Source organism: Dermacentor andersoni, chromosome 6, assembly GCF_023375885.2.
Source record: "Dermacentor andersoni chromosome 6, qqDerAnde1_hic_scaffold, whole genome shotgun sequence".
NCBI classification, from domain to species: domain Eukaryota; kingdom Metazoa; phylum Arthropoda; class Arachnida; order Ixodida; family Ixodidae; genus Dermacentor; species Dermacentor andersoni.
In genome coordinates this window covers 18,282,865-18,304,513 of record NC_092819.1, presented here as the reverse complement: position 1 = coordinate 18,304,513, position 21,649 = coordinate 18,282,865, and the positions used below count along the sequence as shown (strand labels likewise).

The 21,649-nt window shown below is 44.9% G+C and overlaps 1 protein-coding gene across 3 annotated transcripts in view; it reads right to left on the bottom strand.

Annotated features, from left to right (window-relative positions):
* Positions 1–21,649, bottom strand: part of LOC126521297 (zinc finger protein 346-like) — a 46,737-nt gene that overhangs the window by 13,935 nt on the left and 11,153 nt on the right. For all 3 annotated transcript variants that reach the window (XM_055065899.2, XM_050169955.3, XM_055065898.2), the window contains 7 exons: positions 19,030–19,239; positions 15,379–15,452; positions 13,573–13,629; positions 10,434–10,488; positions 7,782–7,852; positions 3,795–3,900; positions 388–485 (listed from right to left, as the gene is read on the bottom strand). In XM_055065899.2, coding sequence (XP_054921874.1) covers positions 388–485; positions 3,795–3,900; positions 7,782–7,852; positions 10,434–10,488; positions 13,573–13,629; positions 15,379–15,452; positions 19,030–19,239 — 671 coding nt within the window. The remainder of the gene's footprint in view (positions 1–387; positions 486–3,794; positions 3,901–7,781; positions 7,853–10,433; positions 10,489–13,572; positions 13,630–15,378; positions 15,453–19,029; positions 19,240–21,649) is intronic.

The following is a 21,649-nucleotide window of genomic DNA, read 5'->3' as shown; positions in this document are numbered from 1 at the left end:
CAGCGCGCGTACGGCGCAATAAACCGTTGAGGCTTAACATCTGACTCGCAATATATATATATATATATATATATATATATATATATGTGTGTGTAATGCAGTTTCAAATGTGCAGTCATGGCAAGAAGTTCGAAAAATCAACTGCGGCGAGTTTCAGCACCTGCAATTTCAGATCTCCTTATACACTGGCTCTACAGTATACGTGGTGGTATTGCGAAGGTGTCCGAATTACCAGGCATTCCCAAAAAATAGGTCATTGACTGATCATTCAGATGCTGGCTGAGCCACCATAATTTCTGTAGGAAACACTATGACTTGAGTTGAGTGACAGTGAGCAGAGAGTAGCTACTAAACCGTACCAACAAAAGTTGACAGCTGCCAGCTTACCTCATTCATTTGAAATTCAGAATTCAATTTGATTTTACAGATGTCACACGAGAACAGCTTCTTGACAGCAGGTGCCCCAGAAGGTGTCGTTGAGGCTTCTGCACATGGAAGCAGACAATGGAAATTATAGACTGCCAGCACCCTAAAAGCCAAGAGCCTCAGTACACTAAACATCAAGGTGGCCTCCTTACAGTGTGATTGGTGCAGTACAGTGCAGTCCACTTATAACGATACCACATATAACGATATATCGGTTATAACGATGGGTCGACATGAGAGTGTCATTTTATGCATTAGGTCTATGGGGAAAAAAACCATTTATAACGATCGGTTATTCACCGCATATCGGATATAACGATCAAAATTTTGCAGTCTCGACGGCGTTTTCCGTGCCAAATAATCGTAACGTTTGCGTTGCTTAGTTCCCTGAAACGAACGATGTCGAGACGAGGCGATGTTTACCTCCGTAAGTTCGTATCTGCCGCCATTACCGCACAGCGCGTCTCGCCCCGCCCGCGCACGAGTAGGCGCAGCCAACGTTGGCGCAGCGCGCCACAAGATGGCGCTAGCTGCTTCATGCGCGCGCGTCGGCCACAGTCGCTCGGATAGAGAGAGAAAGAAAAAAAGAAGCGACAAGCAAAAACCAAAGCGGCGCGGTGACGCCCGTCCCGCGTCTCTCTCGCGATAGCAAGCTGACGCCACCGAAGCAGCGTGCAACCAACGGTTCAACCCAGTTCGAAGATGGCGCCGACAAAGCGCAAAGCTGTGTCGCTTGACACGAAGATGGATATTTTGCAGGACTCTCGATGCGGCTTCAAGGTTAGCGCCCTCGTGAAGAAGTATGAGCTCGTCCAGTTAACGATTTCAACCATCTTGAAAACCAGGAGCACCGCGATTGTGAAGGCAGGAGCTATCAGCGGCCATTCCGATCAGCGGAAAAGGGGTTAGAGACCCTTTGTACGCCGATGTTGAAGAGGCGCTTTACCAGTGGTTCATCACCAATTGCTTCAAGAAGGCGGGCTTTGTGCGTAAGGACGAACTTCCCCAACCCGCTGAGACCGACCCGGTGGAAGTCGCTGACATAACCGAGCTCTGGGAGCTCGTTCCTACTGGTGACACAGGTGGTGTGTCGAAGGAGGAGTTTTTGACTGCAGACAGTGCTGCCTCGTTCTGCGATGAGGTCACCGACGAGGCGATCGCCGAAGATGTGCTGTCTCGACAGACGCAAAGTTGTGCGACGGTGGCGACGGCATCAGCGACAGTGACAACGAGATCGACTGTGGCTCCTTGACCCCGACCACGATGTCCACGCAAAGTGCACTGTCGTCGATCGACTCCTTAATTGATTTTATGCATGCTAAAGGATTGCCGCCAGTGTTCGCGCAGCAGCTGGAATCCATGCACACCGCGGTTGTGAAGCTGAAGCTGCCGCAAAAGCAAGTGCAGATTTCGGACTATTTCGGCGCGCCTAATCCTTGACACGGTCATTGGCGCTAGAAATAAAGTTTGTTTTTCACGGCCTACTGTATACATCATCTATTCTTTAGAGCAAGTAGCGAATTCGAGTTCAGAGCTGCAAAGGTAAAGAGCGCAAACGCGTTTAAATTTTTTTTTTGGTAAATGCAGTCCAGATATAGCGATCATCGGTTATAACGATCATATTTTTCGTCTTTCTCGATATCGTTATAAGTGGACTGCACTGTAGCAGTTCCCTGTACATGTCACCTAAGGTGAGCTTCCATAACCGAAAAAATCTCGGAATATCTTATTGTCAGTGTGTTTAGCAGCGATGACATTCTAGGCAAAGGTCATCGCAGCATATTTAAATAGGCCCTGAAGCACTCTTTGGGCACAGTAAAACATTGTTGATTTGCTAACAAGCCTCCTGTGAACATGTGAGCAAAATATTACTGCACTGCATGCAGCAGGGAATTTGCAATTTTGTGTCAAAAGCAGTGAACAATCGCTTGCTCTCGCTTCCGCAACGTCGCCATGCAGTGTCATTATTGGTAATACAATCATTGCTCATTTGAATGAAATAGACAAGAAATATATGTCTGCAATATCAAAAAGACCCAAAAAACCATTTCATCTATGCACTGCCAGTCTACTGTAGCTCAAGGACTATGACCAATAAAGTAATAAATAAAAGCCAGACTCAAAAGTCGGCACAAAATGTTCTCGGTCGCGGAGTCCGAGGCACCGATGCTTGTAATGCTTAGCTGCAGTTACAAGGAGTACAAGCACAATATACTTCGTTGCGAAGTTAAAAGCGCTGATGCTCAAAAGGCTCAGCCACGGGTCCGAGGATTCCACGTGTGATATGCTTGGTTGCCGAGTGCAAGGAACATATGCGCTATGTGCTTGTTCGTGGAGTCAAACGCCAATGTTTATTAAAATGCTTAGAGCCACAGGTCCAAAGGTTCTGCACGCAATCTGCTTGGTCACGGAGCCTGAGACGCCAACGGTCGAAATGCCTAGCCGCGGGTGCAAGGAGTACGCGAGTGATCTGCTTGGTCGCAGCTGAGATGCCCAGAGACGGAGGAATCAGCTGTGCTTCTTCGATGTGCATGACCCGCTGAACATCAGCAAAACAATGCCGAAACATGGTGGTTGATCTTTCTTTGTCTGCGGCTGTCAAACTGATGTGCAGTTTTACGCTCATTCCTAAAAGGTTGCCTGTCCATGATCACACAATGAGTATGAACATGTAACTATGTACCGCTATGTGGTCAAGACATCAAGAGCTCGTGAGGCCAAAGAGCAGGCAACGCCCCTTGAAGCGAGCACCGGACAAATGGCAAAGCATGCTGGAGTCGCATGGCAGCAGTGGCCAATCGGAGACCTTAGAACTACCTCCAATGACTTGCTTTTTGTGCACTTGTTGCTGTGTGGAGATCAATGAAGCAGCAAATCTGAAGATGGAGAAATGAGCTTTCTCACGAAACCAAGAAGGCGATGCTCGATTGCACCATTACAGAGGTATCAAGTAAATATTGTGGCCTCAAAAGCACAGTCATTTCATGATTTTCAAGATATATTTTGACACATTGGCTGAGAAAAAAAATTTAAGAGCACTTCAGTGTGGTTTTCAGCGAAGGTATTTCGGAATGAGATAGTGAAAGTTATAGAAATCGAAACTTAGATTTTCAATAAGTCAATGTTTTCGCCATTTTTAGCAATGCAAAAGCCGAGACTCCCTTATGGTGAACACATATTAGGTGCCACTTTTTGTCTGCCACATCATTGGCATCGCCTTAAATGACGAAGGAACTGCTTGTAGCACACTGCATCATATGCATGCAATGCAAACAGAATAACGCATGTAAAAGGTATTATTGTAAAACCTCATTAATTCATTAACAGAACTGCAGCAGTCAAGAAAAAGAAAAGGAACAAGAGAGAACCTTGCAATGGCTCTTGCTTTTGCTCTGACTTCGGTTTCTTGGCTGGTCCAGAAGTAGATCCAGCAGCTGGAGGGGCCGGCCTTTTTACTCCTTTTGCAGCAGGTCCCTAAGACAGACATAGTCTCGTAAGAAATCTGCATTGTAAATTGGAAGTGCAGTAACAGTATAGCATACCCTCACCACTCTTTTAAAGACAAAAGTACTGTTGTGGTGAAAGTATTATGGCCATTCCCAATAGCATGCACAATGTAAGTTGATGTACTTGCCGTGGCTAGGGTTGATGTTTCAGTAAAAACTGGCACATGCCAACTGCCGATTTTTGTTATACAGTCGACTTCTGTTAATTTGATCCTGACAAGACTGACAAAATTTATCTAATTATCCGGCGAGTCAAATTAAACAAGATGCCGAAAAAACGGGAAACCACACTGCTGATTCATTCAGCGGTATTCGCGCAGTTCTAACCCGCTTTCATATCGAATGTGCCTGCTTTCTATGTGACAAAAGTAGAAAAGTAACATAGAAATAACACTAAAGCTTCTAAACAAAGCAGAAATCTAACATGCACCCAATTTTTTAGCAAGCAAAATGGGCAAGGGTCTAATGTTTGTTGCACCAAAGTGGTCGGCTTCCTAAGGTCAGCTTCATCACAATACAGTTGTTTTACAGTAAATAGGGCAAAGGCAGTTTTGGTTTCCTATTCAGTTGCACCATATAGACAATTTCCGACCTAATTTTCCTCTAAGTGAAAAAGGTGTGCATTTGAATCAGATAAATACCGTAATCAGACATTGTGAGCTACCATTATTGCTTAAAAATCTTCCTAGGGCAGGCAGAAAATAGTAAGCGTTTTCTATGGGAAATGATGCGTGCTCAACGCATCCACTGTCCCCTAGGCTCTGCCGAGACATGCTGCCATTAAAACATGCTGCCCCTGGTGTCGCCACAGGGGCTAGGCTCATTAATGTTGACTGGTCAATTTCGTATTATCCAGCGAAGGCCAATTTCAGGACAGAAATAACGAAGTCTGGGCCAGAAGGACCTCCAGTTGGGATTGAATGAACCGAAAAATTTAACGGGCATTGAATAACCAGAAGTCTACTGTATGAACTAACTAAATACCAACAGGTTCAAGAATTCCGAAAATCATTAGGCGACTGCACAATTAAATCAAGCTCAGTTTGCGCCAGTGAAGGCTGACGCATGAAACTGCCAGAGCTATCAGCGTAAATGGTGTTGGTAATGATGCTGGCTGCAAGTGAATCTAGCCTTGAAGCTTTTGCTGGCAAACGCTTCATCCTAGCACCACCTTTTGAATGCAACCTCTGAATGTGCAAGCAAGGCCTGCACATCATAAGAGGCAAACAAACAAAAATAAGAACAAAATGGCCGAGACAGAACACAAGCTCTCAACCAGCAAATACCATTTACTCCCAAGTTCAGCGCAAGTGAGGACCTTCAGTTCCTCAACACAGAAGAAAGGTAAAGTGTCTATGCACACTGCAATGCTAACAAGCAAAGTCTACCTGATGAACTCATTGTGCCCTCCATCGGCCCCATAACCTCCACATCCAATGTTACCGCATAATCATGTGGGATCAGAAGGGTCACCTTCTGATCCCACTTATGATCATACAATATTACTGGATATAGAGTGGTGGGAAATATGTCCATTTTAATAATTGGCAGCATGAAGTCAACATTGTTGCACATTTTTAAAGGATGATGTAGCATCAAGTCAAGCTGCACAATTCAATAACCCAGAAATAACCTCTGGAACAAGTGAATGGCATTTTACCAAAACATCTTTTGGCCATGGCTTGTCTCTTCTTGCGGCACTACCAAGTGTCGCAGATCAGCTGCTAACCGTGCTGAATTATGGTGTTTTTTGCACTTTTGTGAACATTTGCCAAGTCATGTTGGGCAAATGTAAGTGTTGCTGGGCCCTGCTGCCCACATGCTGACAATGCTACAGAAGTATTGTGTGTGGGAAAGTTGTTAGATATTTGTCTTCCCAGCAGATGCAGTATCCTCTTTTTGCTCAACCCCTTATTTCCAAATTTGGCCCTGCTGCAGTAGTATCTGTATGGCTGATGAAGCTACAACACTTGCAATGTCGAAATTCACAGCTGTTAAGCTACTACGATTATTAGCCTAACAGCATCAATGCTGCACTGGCAACGATACATCAGGAAACTGCACCAGGTTCTCAATTCCCACTTTTGTTACAGGTTCCTGCAACAGGAACCTGTAACAGGTTCCTGACAAAGCTGATATATGTTTGGCTTGCTTCTAAGGCACAACATGAAACACTGCCAAATGAATCGGGCTATCAAAAAGGGGTGACGCGTGTAGCCTGTTTGTAGCCTGTTGAAGCTTGTAGCCCTTCATCACAACAGTGATGTGAAATGCTGCTTGAAGCATTTGCTCATGCCAAGTTAACACTGTGCAAAGTGTAATGGACCTGTCTGAAGCAAGAAACATCATTTTTAATTTCATCACAGCTCTGTAGCTGCTAGAGAAATGTTGGTCAAAAGAGTTACTCAGTAGCAGCAATGTGCTCCATTAAAAACTTTCTTGATTCCCAGAGAAGAAATGCCACGATTGAAGAAAGGTCCTGAAGGTGAGTATTTCTCATCTTAGGAACCGCTATGAATGTAGCGATTCCTTTCGCTCAATTCTATGCCCCTCTTATCATCCACTGTTCAAGGCTGGCTGATCCTGTCGATAATGCGGGCAGAGTGCCGCTCGGGCCACTGACAAAGTGCACCAAGAAATGGCACTGGCATAGAATTGCTACATTATACAGACCCCGATATATTTGTGCTGAAAGAAATTTCTGTTATCGAGAGTGTGAACAAGTGCACTTACCAAGGCTCAGCCACAGCACGAATCTTGCTACCACCAATGTCAGTTGCCAATTTGACTACCTTAATCTCTAAGCCAAGGTTAACTAATGATGCCAGAGCCCTGCTTAATGTTTCATTAGAAATTCGAAATACTGTGAAATTCCACATTTGTATAATTAAGATCCAAATGAACCACAAGGGGCGACTTTGGGTCTGCAGCTGTTTAGAGCGGCTGTCTAGTCTTTTTCAGCGATTCACATTAACTACCTATGGTCTTTCCTGCAGTTAATAGCCCTCTGACCACGCACATTACTAGTGCATTTTTCTAAACTAAGATCCACATTGTTAACTGATACAAATGAAATTATTTCACATGCTTAACTAGTTAACTTGTTACAACAGCTGCCTAACCTCCACGCACTCGTTACAAGATTCTATGCTGCCCATGAACAAGGAGTATGTTATTGAGCTTCCACTGCAAAAGTTTAGGACAGACTACACAGACGGACGGATTAGAACAAACATTTACACAACATAAGTTATGAACTCCCTATGCGTGCTGAGCTTAACACTGCGTGGCACACTAATGGTACATTCAACTGGTTCCTACAGCACTCCACCTCAGTCTGCAATGATGTGGAGCTCTCGTGAGATTGGAGCCAGAAGTTTGCTTAAGCCGAACACCCAGCTCCTGCTTCATGACCAATTGGATGAGCCACAGGACCAGCATTATTTCAGTCATACTCCCAGAGCAATGCTGAGAATGCCTCCAAGCAATCGAGCTGGCACACAGCACCTTACATGAACCAAGCAAATGTGTTCCAGGTACTCTACTTTGACCAGCCAAATGTAAAGCAAGCCACATGAGCACCCGGAAGCAACCAGTCAAAGTACCATAAGGGGGCCACATACAACCACCATGACAACACGGTGCTTAGATGCGACACTCCAAAGGAGTGTCTGCACAGTATGACAGAACAAAAATGGTGAACCTGAACCGCTAGTTGCAGGCACAACTTGCGACAGGCTCCTCCTGATTTCAGGAAGAACTTTTGACATGCCGCTGCTTTTGTGGGGGTATTGGCTCCCTCAGAAGCGGACGCCTAAGGTTTTCATACCAGTATTTTCATTTATTTACCTGGACAGCATTGCCAGGCTTTGGAGCTGGAGCTGCTGGTTTCACGGCGGGGCCAGGTGGTGGCTTGCCATCTGTGAGCCAGATGGCGCACTGCACTTACTCCCCCAGTCGAGTGGGCACAAGTCACAACGTCCGAGAAACAGAAGTTGGCATGTGAAACCAATGTTTCAGCATGCACTCTTTCTGCACTCTGTACGTGTGACCCACATAGGCTCTCACAGGCTCACACACCCCTGCAGCAGCAGCCGTCTCAGAGAGACAGCCACGTTGACTGCAGGCGTCGAAGAAACAAGTACTGACTTCTGCAGGAAAGCTGGGCAAAATTTCTCAGTTATAGTGCATGGCAGCACGCTGCCCTGCATCACCCACAGTTACCCCAAGCACCATTCTTCTATAATCCGATTTTCCAGCCAGTGAAAGTAAAAATGAGCAATGAATGGTTCAGTTAGGAATTGGAGACAAAAATAAAAAGAAACCATGTATGCAAAAGTGCTCAAGGCAAGCCACTGGATGTGGTCACAAGTGTGCCTTGGACAAGTCACATCCAGGTTTTGAACACCGAACTGCTTACATGCAAACTGCGACAGTTTGTAAGCCACATTGGTTAAAGAATGCAGCAAAGAAGACAAACTGGCAGTCACAATTGCTGAGCAGCAGTTTAGTAGTACTATGTTACATACAAGTAAGAGACAGGGCACAACTTTCTCTTGCGTGATGGCAGAAACATCCTGCAAGCCCTATCTACACACTACTCAACAAGGTGCTAGCTACAACAGCACTAAGGAAGAGGAGGACTGAACAAGGTACCTCCATAGTGGAGACAGATTAAAGCATCTTTATTGAGGAGGAAGAGAGGTGTAGGAGTCACCCCTAGTCCAGGGTCTCGAGGATGACATCAGCAACACCTCGGGCCCACTGCAACATGGTACGGGCGAACCTCAGGAGGTCCATCGCGGAGCGCATTGGCCCACAGCGCTTTCTTATGGAGGGGGTAAAGGAGAACTGGCAGGGGAGGGAAGGCTCGATACTGGAGAGTCCAGAGAGTGGTGTTGCTCTCTTTGTAGGGCAGTAACAAACTGCTGCACCAAGCAATGAGCCTAACTGCATTAAAAGTGCAATAATGTTCATGTGGAGAGAGCTATGTGAGAATGTGGAGTCTGGTTGCTTATTCACTTGTGAAATCACAGTGAAGTTGAAGTGCAGCCCTCTTGGTTCCGCTAGCAGATGCAGTGATTGTGGCAATGAGCGCAAGCAACTGAAAACAACCAGCTTGTGATGCAGTTGTTTTAGTTAAGCATGATCAACCAAGTTTATACACTTGGCTGTACAATGGAATATGTGTGTCATGCATCATGCATGCAGAAAAAAATTTTCTCACACCACGCAAAAGGACTGTTTCACACGTAGTTTCTCATAGATTTGCACAGCTCATGTCCAAACCATGTTTGCTGCGCCAATGGCATCGCACAGACTGGTGCAACATTTCACTATATTGTGGAACAGTCAGAACCTAAGAGTCTGCTATGAGGTGTGTGCACAGCTCAAGAGCTCAATCCTTGTATGACCTTGAGCACTGTTGCTCAACAATGTATGTTGCTCATCGCAGTTAGGCATCAGTTTTCTTGTGCTAGCAACAACTTAGAAACCCTTTGTCTGTGTCTCATTAGAATAAAGCAAGTGAGGACCGCTCATGTGCAGCAGAACTTTGCTCATTCAAGTTTGTTGCACCCTGAAAGATGTTCAATATATTCAAACAAATGGTTTTTTAAATGGCCTGAAAAGGAGAAAAGACAGGAAAAAAAAAAAAAAAACAAAGTTCACACCTTCTATCTCCTCCACCTATCGGCTTGTAGACAACTACTACTAATACTCAATGCCGGACTCTAGAATCTCACAGCTTGCCGAGCCTAAGGTTACCTTGAAACCATTGACAAGCACTAAAACATTATTCTTTAAAGGGACACTAAAGTGAAAAAAATCAGTAAATTACAGTTCCACAACACCAAAAACACCACTCCTACAACGATAAGACTGGTAAGCCAGAAAAAGCGCAAGAACGAAATACGGGGGGCGACGCCTACTTAAGTTCCCGCACCTGGGGCCTGTGACGTCTTGGATTTTGGTGGCATCTTCTAGGGCCTACTCATTGTATATAGCGGTACAGATTGGCTACATCGTGTTCTAAAGGAACCAAATATCAAACATGGCAAGTTTCGGAAACCTTTATTCAGCCAACGCGGCCCAAATGCGAAAACATACTTTGGAATCCCTGACATCACGCTGACGTACCGGCGCTGGGGTTTCGGCGCGAAATTCAAATACTGATACTTGGACCTTCATTTTCTCATCTAATAATCAAACTATTTTTTTTAAATGACTGCCTGCAGGATTCTCAAACAATGCTTCATTAGTCTAAACTGATTTATTGTTTTGCTTTAGTGTCCCTTTAATAAGAACTTGATTCCACACCAGTTCAGTAAGGCTAATGCTTATCTTATAGACGTAATAAAAAACAAAAAGGCCAACTGTGTAAAAATCAAGTAAAACATTTTCTTCAACTTGTTAAGGCATCAGGATGCCGGGTACTATAAAGAAAGTAATCGAAATACTAAATACAAAAGAAAGAAAGAACCTTGAGAACACAAACAATACCATTCTTTTGGAGCACTGTCTTCAACTGGAAAGGTCTCATGTGTGGTGGAAGTTTCTGCAAAGAAATCAGGAGTTCACATAGTGCACTTTGGTGACTATGCAGCCAAGGTAAAGCAACACAACATGATGAATGCTTCTGGTATCACATCACTTCAACAGTGGTACCCAGCAGTTAGTTCCTGAATGTTGTAATGAGTGGCAGGCACTCCAGTGGTGCGCAATACAGTGGAAATAAATGTTTGGAAAAGGTAAACACATGAAGTGGGCACTCCCTCTCAAACTTAACAAGGCGATGAGGGGGACTAGTTAGTCGCTCCTTATAATATTATTTGTACCGTTGTGATGATGTGGATTGTGTGGCCGTGACGTGAGGAAGAGGAAACGCATGGCCACGAAAGCGAGAGTGGTGTGTGGTTCAAGCGAATCAAGTATGGAACGATTCAGATAGCAGCTCACTGACCAGCGGTTTGGGGAGGGGCAAGAATACCATGTACATCTTAAAGCTTGCTTCGAGCACATGCCTTCCGAGGTACAAATGCACACGTGATGACGATTCACTTTTAGCAAACTTGGAACTGTAAAGACTAACAAGCAACACATTGTTTTAGATTACAGTGACTTTTCCTGCCATTCTGCTGTTGCGCACTTCATCTGCTTCAGGAACATGGTGGTAAAACTTCCTCAAAACAAGCACCTCTTTGGCATCCTTTCACTGTCAGATGTCTTCCAACAAAAGGTTTAGAGAGCAACAAATGAAACATTTTCTCAACAGAATTTATGTTTTGTAAAGCTTGACGCAACATTAGCAAAATCGTAGAACAAGCTTAAATTCATAAGCTTTACAGAAAATGCCTAAACTTTACAGAAAATTCGGGAATGTTGCCAGGTACAAGCACTCCTATGATTTCTGATCTGTCAAATACAGTCGCCAACCGATAAATCTGGCACCGATAATCCGGACATGCTTGGTAAATCAGACAGCTTCGCGGCACCGCGAATGGCCCCATAGACTTAATGTGTAAAGACGACCAAAATTTCTGACAGCTGCCAGCCCTACATTCGGTTATCCAGACTGTCTGGGGCTGTAGCATATGCAAACTCCGTCACCATTACCTGCTCTAACAACTTAGACAAGACATCAAATATGGCCTCAGGGATTACATGCTAGACAGTAATCTCTGAGGCCTTGCCTTGATCGCCGCTCTACGCCTCCGAGATTTAACTGCAACTGCCAATCTTAGAGGCTCTGCCTGAATTGTGAGATCACATCAACATCAATATCATGACATCCTTTGCGCGCTTCTGTCATCATGGCGCGCTTCTGTTTGTTGAGTTTGCCTTGCACACAGCGATCTGCCATGCTGTGCTTGTTTGTTGACTGAGTTCCAGGCAGCGCTCTGCTGGCTCCAACAAGACTTTCTCATGAAGTTATAGATAGGCCACGTCACATGGCACTAACGGTGCCCTCACAGTCTGAACTGCCGCATACCACAGCAAGCTCAACTGCGGACATCATTGATGACCTGCTGCGCTTCGGTGTGCCAATTCCTGCCTCAGTTAGATTTGAAGACTTTGCAGACGTGAACAGCACGGTTTCATTGTGTGCTGAACTGAACTATCAGGAAATAATTGAGCAAGTTCTCCCACCATCAAACAGCAGCTCTGACTCAGATGATGATGTGCCATGTGCTCTGGAGCCTTCCACATGGCAAATCTGACTCGAGCCTTTGCAGTCCTTGCATTGACGTAGAGCGAAACTCAAAACTGGCAGAAATACAGGTGGACTCGGCTGCACTTAAGCGGAAGTGCGTGCAGCAACGCATCGACCACTTGTTCCATGCACAGGGGCCTTAAAACGTAAATAAAGTGATCTTTTTTGGATACATTAGTTTTTTTCGGACATTCGATAGTTTGGACTTATATACGTTCTCCGTGGAATCTGAATTATCGGTCGTCAACTGTATTCGAAAAGTAAGGTACCAAAGTTTAGTTAACTGTTAGGGGGAAGGGAAAGACTTTTGGGCAACAATAGCATAGGCAGCTGAAGAAGTTTGAAACGTCATGTTTCTTGCTAGTGAACCTGGCCACACAACCATAGGTGTGGAGTCGTGCATATGAATATACAAATAAAAGAGATCAGCCTGGCACCATGGGCATGCTAACACTATTCGGATTCCTCATAAATACATTTAATAAATGGCAAGAGTTCAGTGCACGTGCATCACGAAATATATGCGTGAGAATTGGATACCGTTGCCATAGGTAATTATATTTTATACATGATTGGAACATGCAGTGCTATGCAGTGACGTAACAATGCTGTACATTTTGATCATCCCTGCCGTTTTTAATAACTTTACCGACTGCTAAGCTCAGGAAATGGTAAAATAGTCATACCGGGAGGTTTAACTGAATTATTTATTGCTATACAATGAATTTTTAAAGGCAGATTAGCTCCAACAATGCCACAAGAACAATGTCAAGAAGTGTCTTAGAGAATTCCTATTCTGTCTTGACCACCATATTGGTGGACTTTACACTTGCTCCCAATACCATTCTGGTTTACTCACGACCTAGTTTCAGAAGCAATGAAGGGAAAGCTAAGGGTGCTGAGTTTCTGCACCTGTGTTTCCGGGCCATGTAGTCCGGCAGTACTTTTGGTTGCATGGAACAGATGCTGCATCAGGGTAGCTTTAACGTGCGACAGTTTTGCATGTGCCCAAATGCGGAAAAGAAAGGCAGAAAAATAGGTCAAATTTACCGCTCAATGGCATATCCGGTCTTACTTTGCTTTTATAAGATGTTTACTCTTGCTCTTTGCCAGCCAAAACTAACGCAGATGGGAATGTGGAACAACTTTCAGCACTCTTACTCATGCATGATTTGCCTCCGAAGCTTTCCCTACATTGCCACAGAAAGGTGTCCACAAGTATAGCAATCTCTGTATGATGATTCAGAGATGCAAAAACGTGAATATTGTTAAACACAGTATCTATGAGCATTAGCCAAGCCAGAGCTCACATTTCACAAGTAATAGACTTACCATCAAGTTAACTATTATAGCAAGTAATTAAATGGTTGCCTTTCTCAAATGCTGAGACGTGGAGGAAAAGTTAAAAAAAGAAAAGACACTGCATACCATTACTGTTTGCTTAAGGACATTGACAATCTCCCGGTGTCGCCTGCCGCTGAGGTGCTGTGAAAAAAAAAAAAAAAGGCTATTAAGGAGATAATACAAGCCACATTAGTTAGGAAGCTATTATAGTAGAACTCCACTGATAAGTTTACCATGGGACTGTAAAAAATAAAAAAATGCAAGAGCAGAGAAACGGGAAAAACCGAGGAATAAGAGTAGTGGTGAACTGCACACAATTTTATTTCAATGCCTAAGTTTGAAATAAAAAGTCTAAGTTTCCCCCGAAAGGCAAAGCATCAATAGAAAATTAGTAGACAGTTATACAAAGTAAGGTTATAGTTTTATCGTCCATATAAACATGCACACTTTCACTTATTAACTAGGTTAACGGGCATAATGTCCGAGCAGACAGGCAAACATGAACACATCACACTCGGTCACCGCGGACACTCGCAGTCAAAGCACTGTTGCGAGGAAGTGCGGCAGCAGCAAGCGAAGTGACCTTCGTGCTGTATATCGCTTCAATGCAAACTGAGTGGCGAAACACAGCACACACGAAGCTATGAGCCGTCGACATTGGGGGCAGACCCCAACACAGGTTGCTTTCAAGATATGGGCCACGTGACTGCGCGATATGCAGTTGCTGCCAGAGTACAACGCTGCCCTCCCTCTCTCCCCTGCCTGGCGCCTCGCGTGTGACAGAAGACTGCACGCTTCCTCCCTGACTTTTTCTTCCCCAAGTCCATCGGGGGAAGGTTATAGATCCCCGGATGGTCAAAATTATCCTGGAGTTCCCCATTACATTGTGCCTCATTATCAAATCGTGTTTTTGGCACGTAAAACCCCAGAATTCATTCATTCCTCTCTGCTTTCCACCATTGTGCACGCGAGATTGAGCCGCGATCGCCGGCTCCTCTCGCCTGCTTTTACTAACGCATACAGCATACGGCCCACGGCGACAGTGTTATCACCCTTGGATTTTATACGAAACATATCTTGGCGCATACATATGCGCCAAAAAAATGTGGGCCCCAATGCGTCACAGACACCATCTTTAGATAGCAACTGCGGATCTGAAAGGCCATGCTTTTGCTGGTGGAAACCAAAAATACATTATAGGTGCTGCCCCTGGCACTTTGGCCGGCCAATCTCATCAGCAAGCCACCAAGCCAAGATACACGAAAAGCCAATATGGCCGCTCAGGCCGGTGCGGAGTGGCAGTTCGCAATGTGTGATGCAAAAACGGTCCCACAGTTGTGACGCAAAAATTATGGGGTTTTACGTTCCAAAATCACTTTCTGATTATGAGGCACGCCGTAGTGGAGGACTCCGGAAATTTCGACCATCTGGGGTTCCTTAATGTGCACCTAAATTTAAGTACACGGGTGTTTTCGCATTTCGCCCCTATCGAAACGCGGCCGCGGCGGCCGGGATTCGATCCCGCGACCTATGCTCAGCAGCCCAACACCATAGCCACTGAGCAACCACGGCGGGTAGTTGTGACGCAACAATGGGGTTCCCAATGCACTGGATCCTATGGGAGCTATGCCAGGACCGGCCGAATATGACGTAACAGCCAGAAAAATGCAGCACCCAGGAACGAAACAGCAGGGTTCTACTATATTATGTCCTAGAACTAGGGAAGGAAAATCTCACTTGCATACAAAGTTGCATGTAAAATGACATTGTCTTCATTTCAGCTCAAATACATATCGCAATGAATGCACAATTGCTGGACTGCCAGTAAGTTAAGATCTGACATTGTGATGACTTTTCTTAGTGCACAAAACAGTAATGCCACCATCTCACCTGCATTAGCTGATGTACAGAGCTCAATGTTATGTTGCAGACATCACATACAGGCCTCTCAGGCAACACAGCATCTGCAACAGAAAGAGACGTTCAGCAACAGCAAAAGAAAAAGCTTTAGCGCAGTGAAAACATACTAGCATAGACATAGTGCACACCGAACTACTGAAGGCTGCACCACACTGATAACCAATAACACTTTAAAAGCATTTTTTGTACTGCCTTTCTTTTTGAAGATACAAAGATATTTTCACGGCGGCTATGTTGCTCCTGACGCACTTATGTCATCAAAGAGTGTAAAACAGTCAATCACTCAATCAAAAGTTAGTGGCATTTCGGTTGAACACACCTTCGCAAGAGTATGTTTCGTTTTCAGGTATATGTACTTCGTTATGCATTTATAAGTAGTATATATATATATATATATATGCAACAATCGACATAGCATCGTGGTGAACCGTCTTGCTTCTTAAATAGTACAACAGGTGAAGCCAAAGGACTTGTCGATGGCTGAATGACATCACCATCCAGCATTTGTTTAACTCGATGACAAATAGTATCCATTTCTCTGTGACATGACTCTGTGTTTGGTTAGAGGAGTCTTAGAGGAGACTGAGGAGCCCCTCCTTTTTGGGTTCCAGCTGTGGACTGACGTTGATGTGACTGGTCAAGTCTACATGGCTGTGTTCATGAATAGAGATTGTCGTCTCCGAAGCACAGGCGTTGGACTCGTCCAGTGTTTCAAAGTAGGCCATGGTGGTATGCCTCGCGAAGTGCTTGTACTGTATTCGCTACTGAAGTTAGTAACTAGGATAATTTTTTGCGTATTTTGGAGCTCTACAAGACCTTGTGAGATGCCAATGTCTCGGTTCAGCAAAATAGTGAGGTTACCTTCGGCAACGCCTATATCTAGTTAGTCTTGGGGGCACTCAACGAGAATGAGATGCTACTTTGAGGCAGTAACATTACGCAGTCATTGACCACGCATAAAGCCATGCGACGATGTTTATCTTTCACATTCGAATCCGAAGAAACAAAGTTAGAAAAAGTCCCCAACAAGACGTGCAGATTAATGATCGCCCCATATTCCTGAAGAATATCTATGCCCAACATAACCAGCTGAGAACACTTGGGCAACATAAGGAAAGACGCTATGAAGGTCGATGTACAAATTGCAAGTCTGGCGGTGCAATGTCCAATGGGTGACACGTGGTGTCCTCCAGCCGTGATCAGATGTGGGCCGTCCCATGCTGTCAGCACCTAGCATAGCCGAGTGGCCAGTGAGGTACTCATAACCGAGTAATCAGCTCCCACACTGACGGTAATAGCAGCAGAAATTCTTTTGGCAGTTTCAAAGGAAGGTGTCAGCGATACGTCGTGAGAAGGTGGTGTCACCGGAGGATATTTGACGGTTCGCATGACAGCGGCCTCACCCCCAGAGGTCGCCGTTTTCAGTTTCCCCGGCATGGCTTCCACTGTTGACTCCAGTGGAGTCAACTTCGCTGCAGGGCAGGAGGAAGACGGTTGCTTTCCAAATATTCCTCAATTTCGTGCAGGCGTTCGCCATAGCGCACGCAACAGGCATCCAGGTGGTACCCCCGCAGACCTATCCGTTGGTACAGGCAGTCACGATGCAAGTGTCCAGCCTCCCCACAGTGGTAGCATAATGGACGGTTGTCGGGAACGCGCCATACCGTGGATTTCTGCAGACCAAGATGAAAGGCTGCTTCCAAAATTGTGTGATGGATTGGACTTGGGAAGTGTCAAGGCATCCCAGCAGGTGGCTGCGAGAAACAGGCTGTCGACGGTATACAAGCCCGAAGAGCACCCGCGTACGAGACCGTGGGAGGTTCGGTTCGTGTTGGTGGCGAGGAATGAACCACCTGTCTGATTTCCTCCCAAATGAAACCCATAAGAGCCGCGGCACTCGGAGGTGCCGGAGCCGATGCATAATAGTTCTGGAGTTCTTCTCGAACAACCTGCCATATTAGTTCGGTGAGGGACTCCCTGTCATCATTTGCAGGTACAAGCGAGCATGCAGCAGTCATGGTGGTCTAGCGTTCATACTATGAGAGCCGCTGCCAAAGCATGCGTTCCATGACTGTTGCCTCACGGACGAACTAGGACACTGTTGTAGGAGGACTGCGCACGAGGCCTGCAAAAAGCTGTTCTTTTAGGCCTCACGTTAATAGACACACCTTCTTGTCTTCTGGCATTAGTGAGTCGGCCCGATGGAACAATCACAGCATGTCTTCCACAAACGTTGGCGACGGTTTCGTTTGGCATTTGGAACCTCAGAGATAGTGCCTGTTTGGCTCTTTCTTTCCTTTTGGGGGTGCTGAAGGCGTCGCAAAGCAGTCAGTAAAACTCCTGCCAGCTGGTAACTGAAGTATTGTGGTTCTTGCACTACACTCATGCTGTGTCTAAAAGGGAAAAGTAGACGTTCCTCAACTTACAGCAATCGTCCCAGTCATTAAAGGCGGTGGCCTGGTCGAAATGTCCTCAACAGTCTTCGGCGTCCTCAAAGGTGTCACCATGGAAAAGGTTAGGCATGCGAGGCGCGTTGACAATACATGGTACAGCAGCATTTGGGACCCCCTCAGTTTGGCTTACGATTGTTGTTGACATCTTCCTCGCAGAGCTTGCCAGGGGACTGTATTGCAGTGCAAGACCATGGAGGCGACAGCTGCTTCAATAGATTTCTGCCGTCCCCGACGTACTGGCATTGGTAGCTTCTGGTTCAGGATCAGCATGCATAGGGCGTACGTATACGCAGCACCTCCACCAGTTTGTCGTGAGAGGAAAAGGCAAGCAGTCAGTTCCAAGCGAACGGTCGTTTACTATTCTTTTTTGCAGCAGCTACTACACACACTTTTTCGTCCTCGGCTTCCAATGTTACAAGCGCAAGGCGATACTCAACAGTTTCGAATATTCACACCTAAAAACTTACAGTGAAACAGCACCTTTTAAATTCCTGTACCCTATCACAACACAGTCAGAAAACTGTCTCCATGGCCAAGGAGATGGTCTTGGTTCATCATCATGATTGCAAGTGCAGTCCACTACAATTAAGTGTACATACAAGCCCCGACTAGTCATCTCATCCTATTAAATATGCACATTACCAGTCATGAAATCTTTAAGAAGCATGCAGTGAAGAGACATCAAAAGCACACGAAATAACACTCAGTCATTCCTAGCTCACTCACACTTGTAACTGCTCACACGTCATAGCACATTCATATCAGAGCCAGACATCTTTCTTACAGTGGCTAATATTGAAACATCCTCATTCATGTATGAAAAACAACCATTTCTTTACTAAAAGGGGCTGTCTGCCAAACACACAAACTTGAGTTTTCTCTTCATGGTACTGCAGAATATGAGGGGATCGCATAGTGTTGGAGGATCTTTTTTTTTTCCTTGTATACAATGCAACACTGCTTCATAAGAGCAATTTGTTATTTTATACTATCAACAGTTAACACAACAAGCCCATTCCCTCTTGCAGCAATTAAGGCATTCAGCTGCACTCAGAAGGCATTTTATTCGGTTGGAGCCAGTAGCGTCATCTATTTTGCACTCCACAATCTAGTCGCTGCAAACAGTCTATAGCTGAGTGCACAATACATGCACAATTTTGGTACCCACTTGGATCAGGAGGCCCAGCAGACTTGCCCTCAGCTGTGCTGGGTGGCTGCACATTGCGGTTCGTCCCTGGGAGATCCAAGGCCGAAGGGGGAAGCCTGAGGTTGGCACAACGCAACTTGTGTTTGGCTCCTTTGACGTGCATTTGCATTTGTGACTTGCTCACTGCCGACACATCACACAGGTAGCATACACTGGGCTGGAACTCAGCGGCTGCAGGAAAGCAAAAATTCGCACAGCTCTAGGTTGCTATCATTCATCAACCTACATGGGGAGGCACAAGACACTCCCAAAGAATACGGACTACGAGTGTTTGTGGATAGTGAAATTTCATAAAAGAATGACAAACTTCGTGTCAATTTGGGTGAGCATAATTCCCTTCACTGGGTGCCATTTTACCAGCTTGGTGCTATGCAACAAAACAAAGTGTCATTTGGGATTGATAGTAGTGATAATACACTACGAAGAATGTCAAAATCATTATTGGAAGTTAGAAAGAGGGTCATTCACAATGTTTCTAATAAAGAGTACATAAGAGCCCAAGCAAGTAAGACTTTTCTATTTCGCGGTAATCTGTGCATGGCACAGACCTAAGAGAGACAGCTGCTAAAACTGAAAAGAAGAAGCTCAAAAAATTTCTTTTTGTTGACTGAAAGAAATTGGTCCGACATTACAGGTACTTGCATAGAAATATCTAACTTTCTGTTTCTTGCAGTTATTGGGACTACCACATTTTGGGAGCTGGGAAAAGTGTAGCGAGTTCACCAAATGGCCTCACAGCAGAGTGCATTGATGCCAATTTCGGTTCCCTGAAACACCACCAGATGGCAATGTCCTCCACACATCATGTTACAGCATCCGTTACATGCACAGGTAGCAGTACAAGGAAGACATAGAAGTTTTGAAGATAAGAGTATAAGGAGACGTATACAAAATGCTAGAATAAGAACATGTATAATATCCTACTTGATTAACTCAGGCAGGCTAGGTGACTGCATTTGTCACTGCTCCTTTTAAAAGGGGATGCCAATAAATCATCATCATTACGAGCGGCAGAACGCCGATTGTGCCCAGAGTATCGTGGAAGTTTTAGCACAGTGTGGTCATGCCTTGCTTTCCCTTCGAGAAGCGGAGGCACCATCGTGTTTAACAGATGCGGGTTTATTGTGGGAGCACTAATGGCTCAGTGTGCTGCTGCATGCCCAGATGTGCCAGTGTGTGCTTAAGAACAGCAAGCACACAAGCACCGGAAAGGAGCATAGTACATAAACCAGAATGCTATAAAACATCCATTGCAATAAACTGTCATGGAGGAAGCAGGGCTTTCAGACCCCCAAGTGATTCAGTGAGCTTTAGATTGGGCACAGTAATGCCTAGCCTGCACCAAAGTTAATGCTGCAACATTCATGTTGTGCACTCGCAACCGTCATGTAATTTTTCTTTCATCTTTAGTACAAAAGAAATGAAGATAAGGTGGAGGAAAAAGGTAAATTGTTGCGGGTCTAAATTGAAGTGAGAACCTCCATATGACACTAACAGTGCTTTCCATGTGAACTCATTGTTCACAGAGATCGCTAGCTTCATCAACAGTGTCAATAGTGCGTCTTGCTTCATTGTTTTCTGCTTGTGCCACTTGATGGGACATCAGCAATATTAAAGCTTGTATGCTGAATTTCTGGATCACATTCTCTATGGCAACTGAATATGCAGCAACGCAAAATGGCACTGTTGAATTGCTACCTGGGGTGTTTTAAGCATTCTCATCCATACTTCACTTGTCTGCAACAGTGCATGTAGAAAGTCATAATTCGGTCTTGGACCGCACAGTATTATAACTTCAGACAATTAAGACTTGTATATCTCAAACAGAGATGGGTCATCTCAGATATTCATGTGAGCAGAGTGCTGTTTTCACTACAAAGCAACGTGTATTGGTAGTCTACCATTTGTAACAGCTGTGACTCGACAGTAAATCCTGCAGACCATTCTTTTATGCATGGAAATCTGCCCATGGCTGACAATTTCTTCTGAAAAAGCTTAAGAATCTGAAAAAATTTAAGAAATGTTTCGATTACACTGCATTTAATACCAGTCAGATGTGCCCTTTGAAGGGACCTTGAAACAGTTTTGAAGTTTGTGAACAAATGTACTCCGTAGGGTAGGTCTTCCTGATCATTAAGAAAAATATGTATTTAAGCATTTTGCATAAAGCATGTAACTTATTGTAAGGTTTTAGAAAATGTGCATCGGTACCGAACGCAGCGGCGCTGTTTGAGTTTTCATCTGCCCCTTCCCACACTGCAATGGCAGCAGATCGCTTGCTCATGAAAGAGCGAAGCCAAGACTGCAATGCAGCTTTAAGGTCTCCGACACTGCAAACTTTTTGTGACGGCAACCTCAAGAAAGGGGAGTGTCTGCTTCCACACATATACAGTGTGCAACATCTTGACAAGTGAAAGTCAAGTGAGTATTGCAAGTAACCAACAGCATTTTCTAAGACACGAAGCTTGAGGTATGCACCGAATTCAGTAATGCTGTCACAAAGCGATCTGGTTTGCAGAGATGTGCTGGGACGCTGACAATTTTTGTTGATTTGATTGGTAGCTGGGTACGCATAGATGGC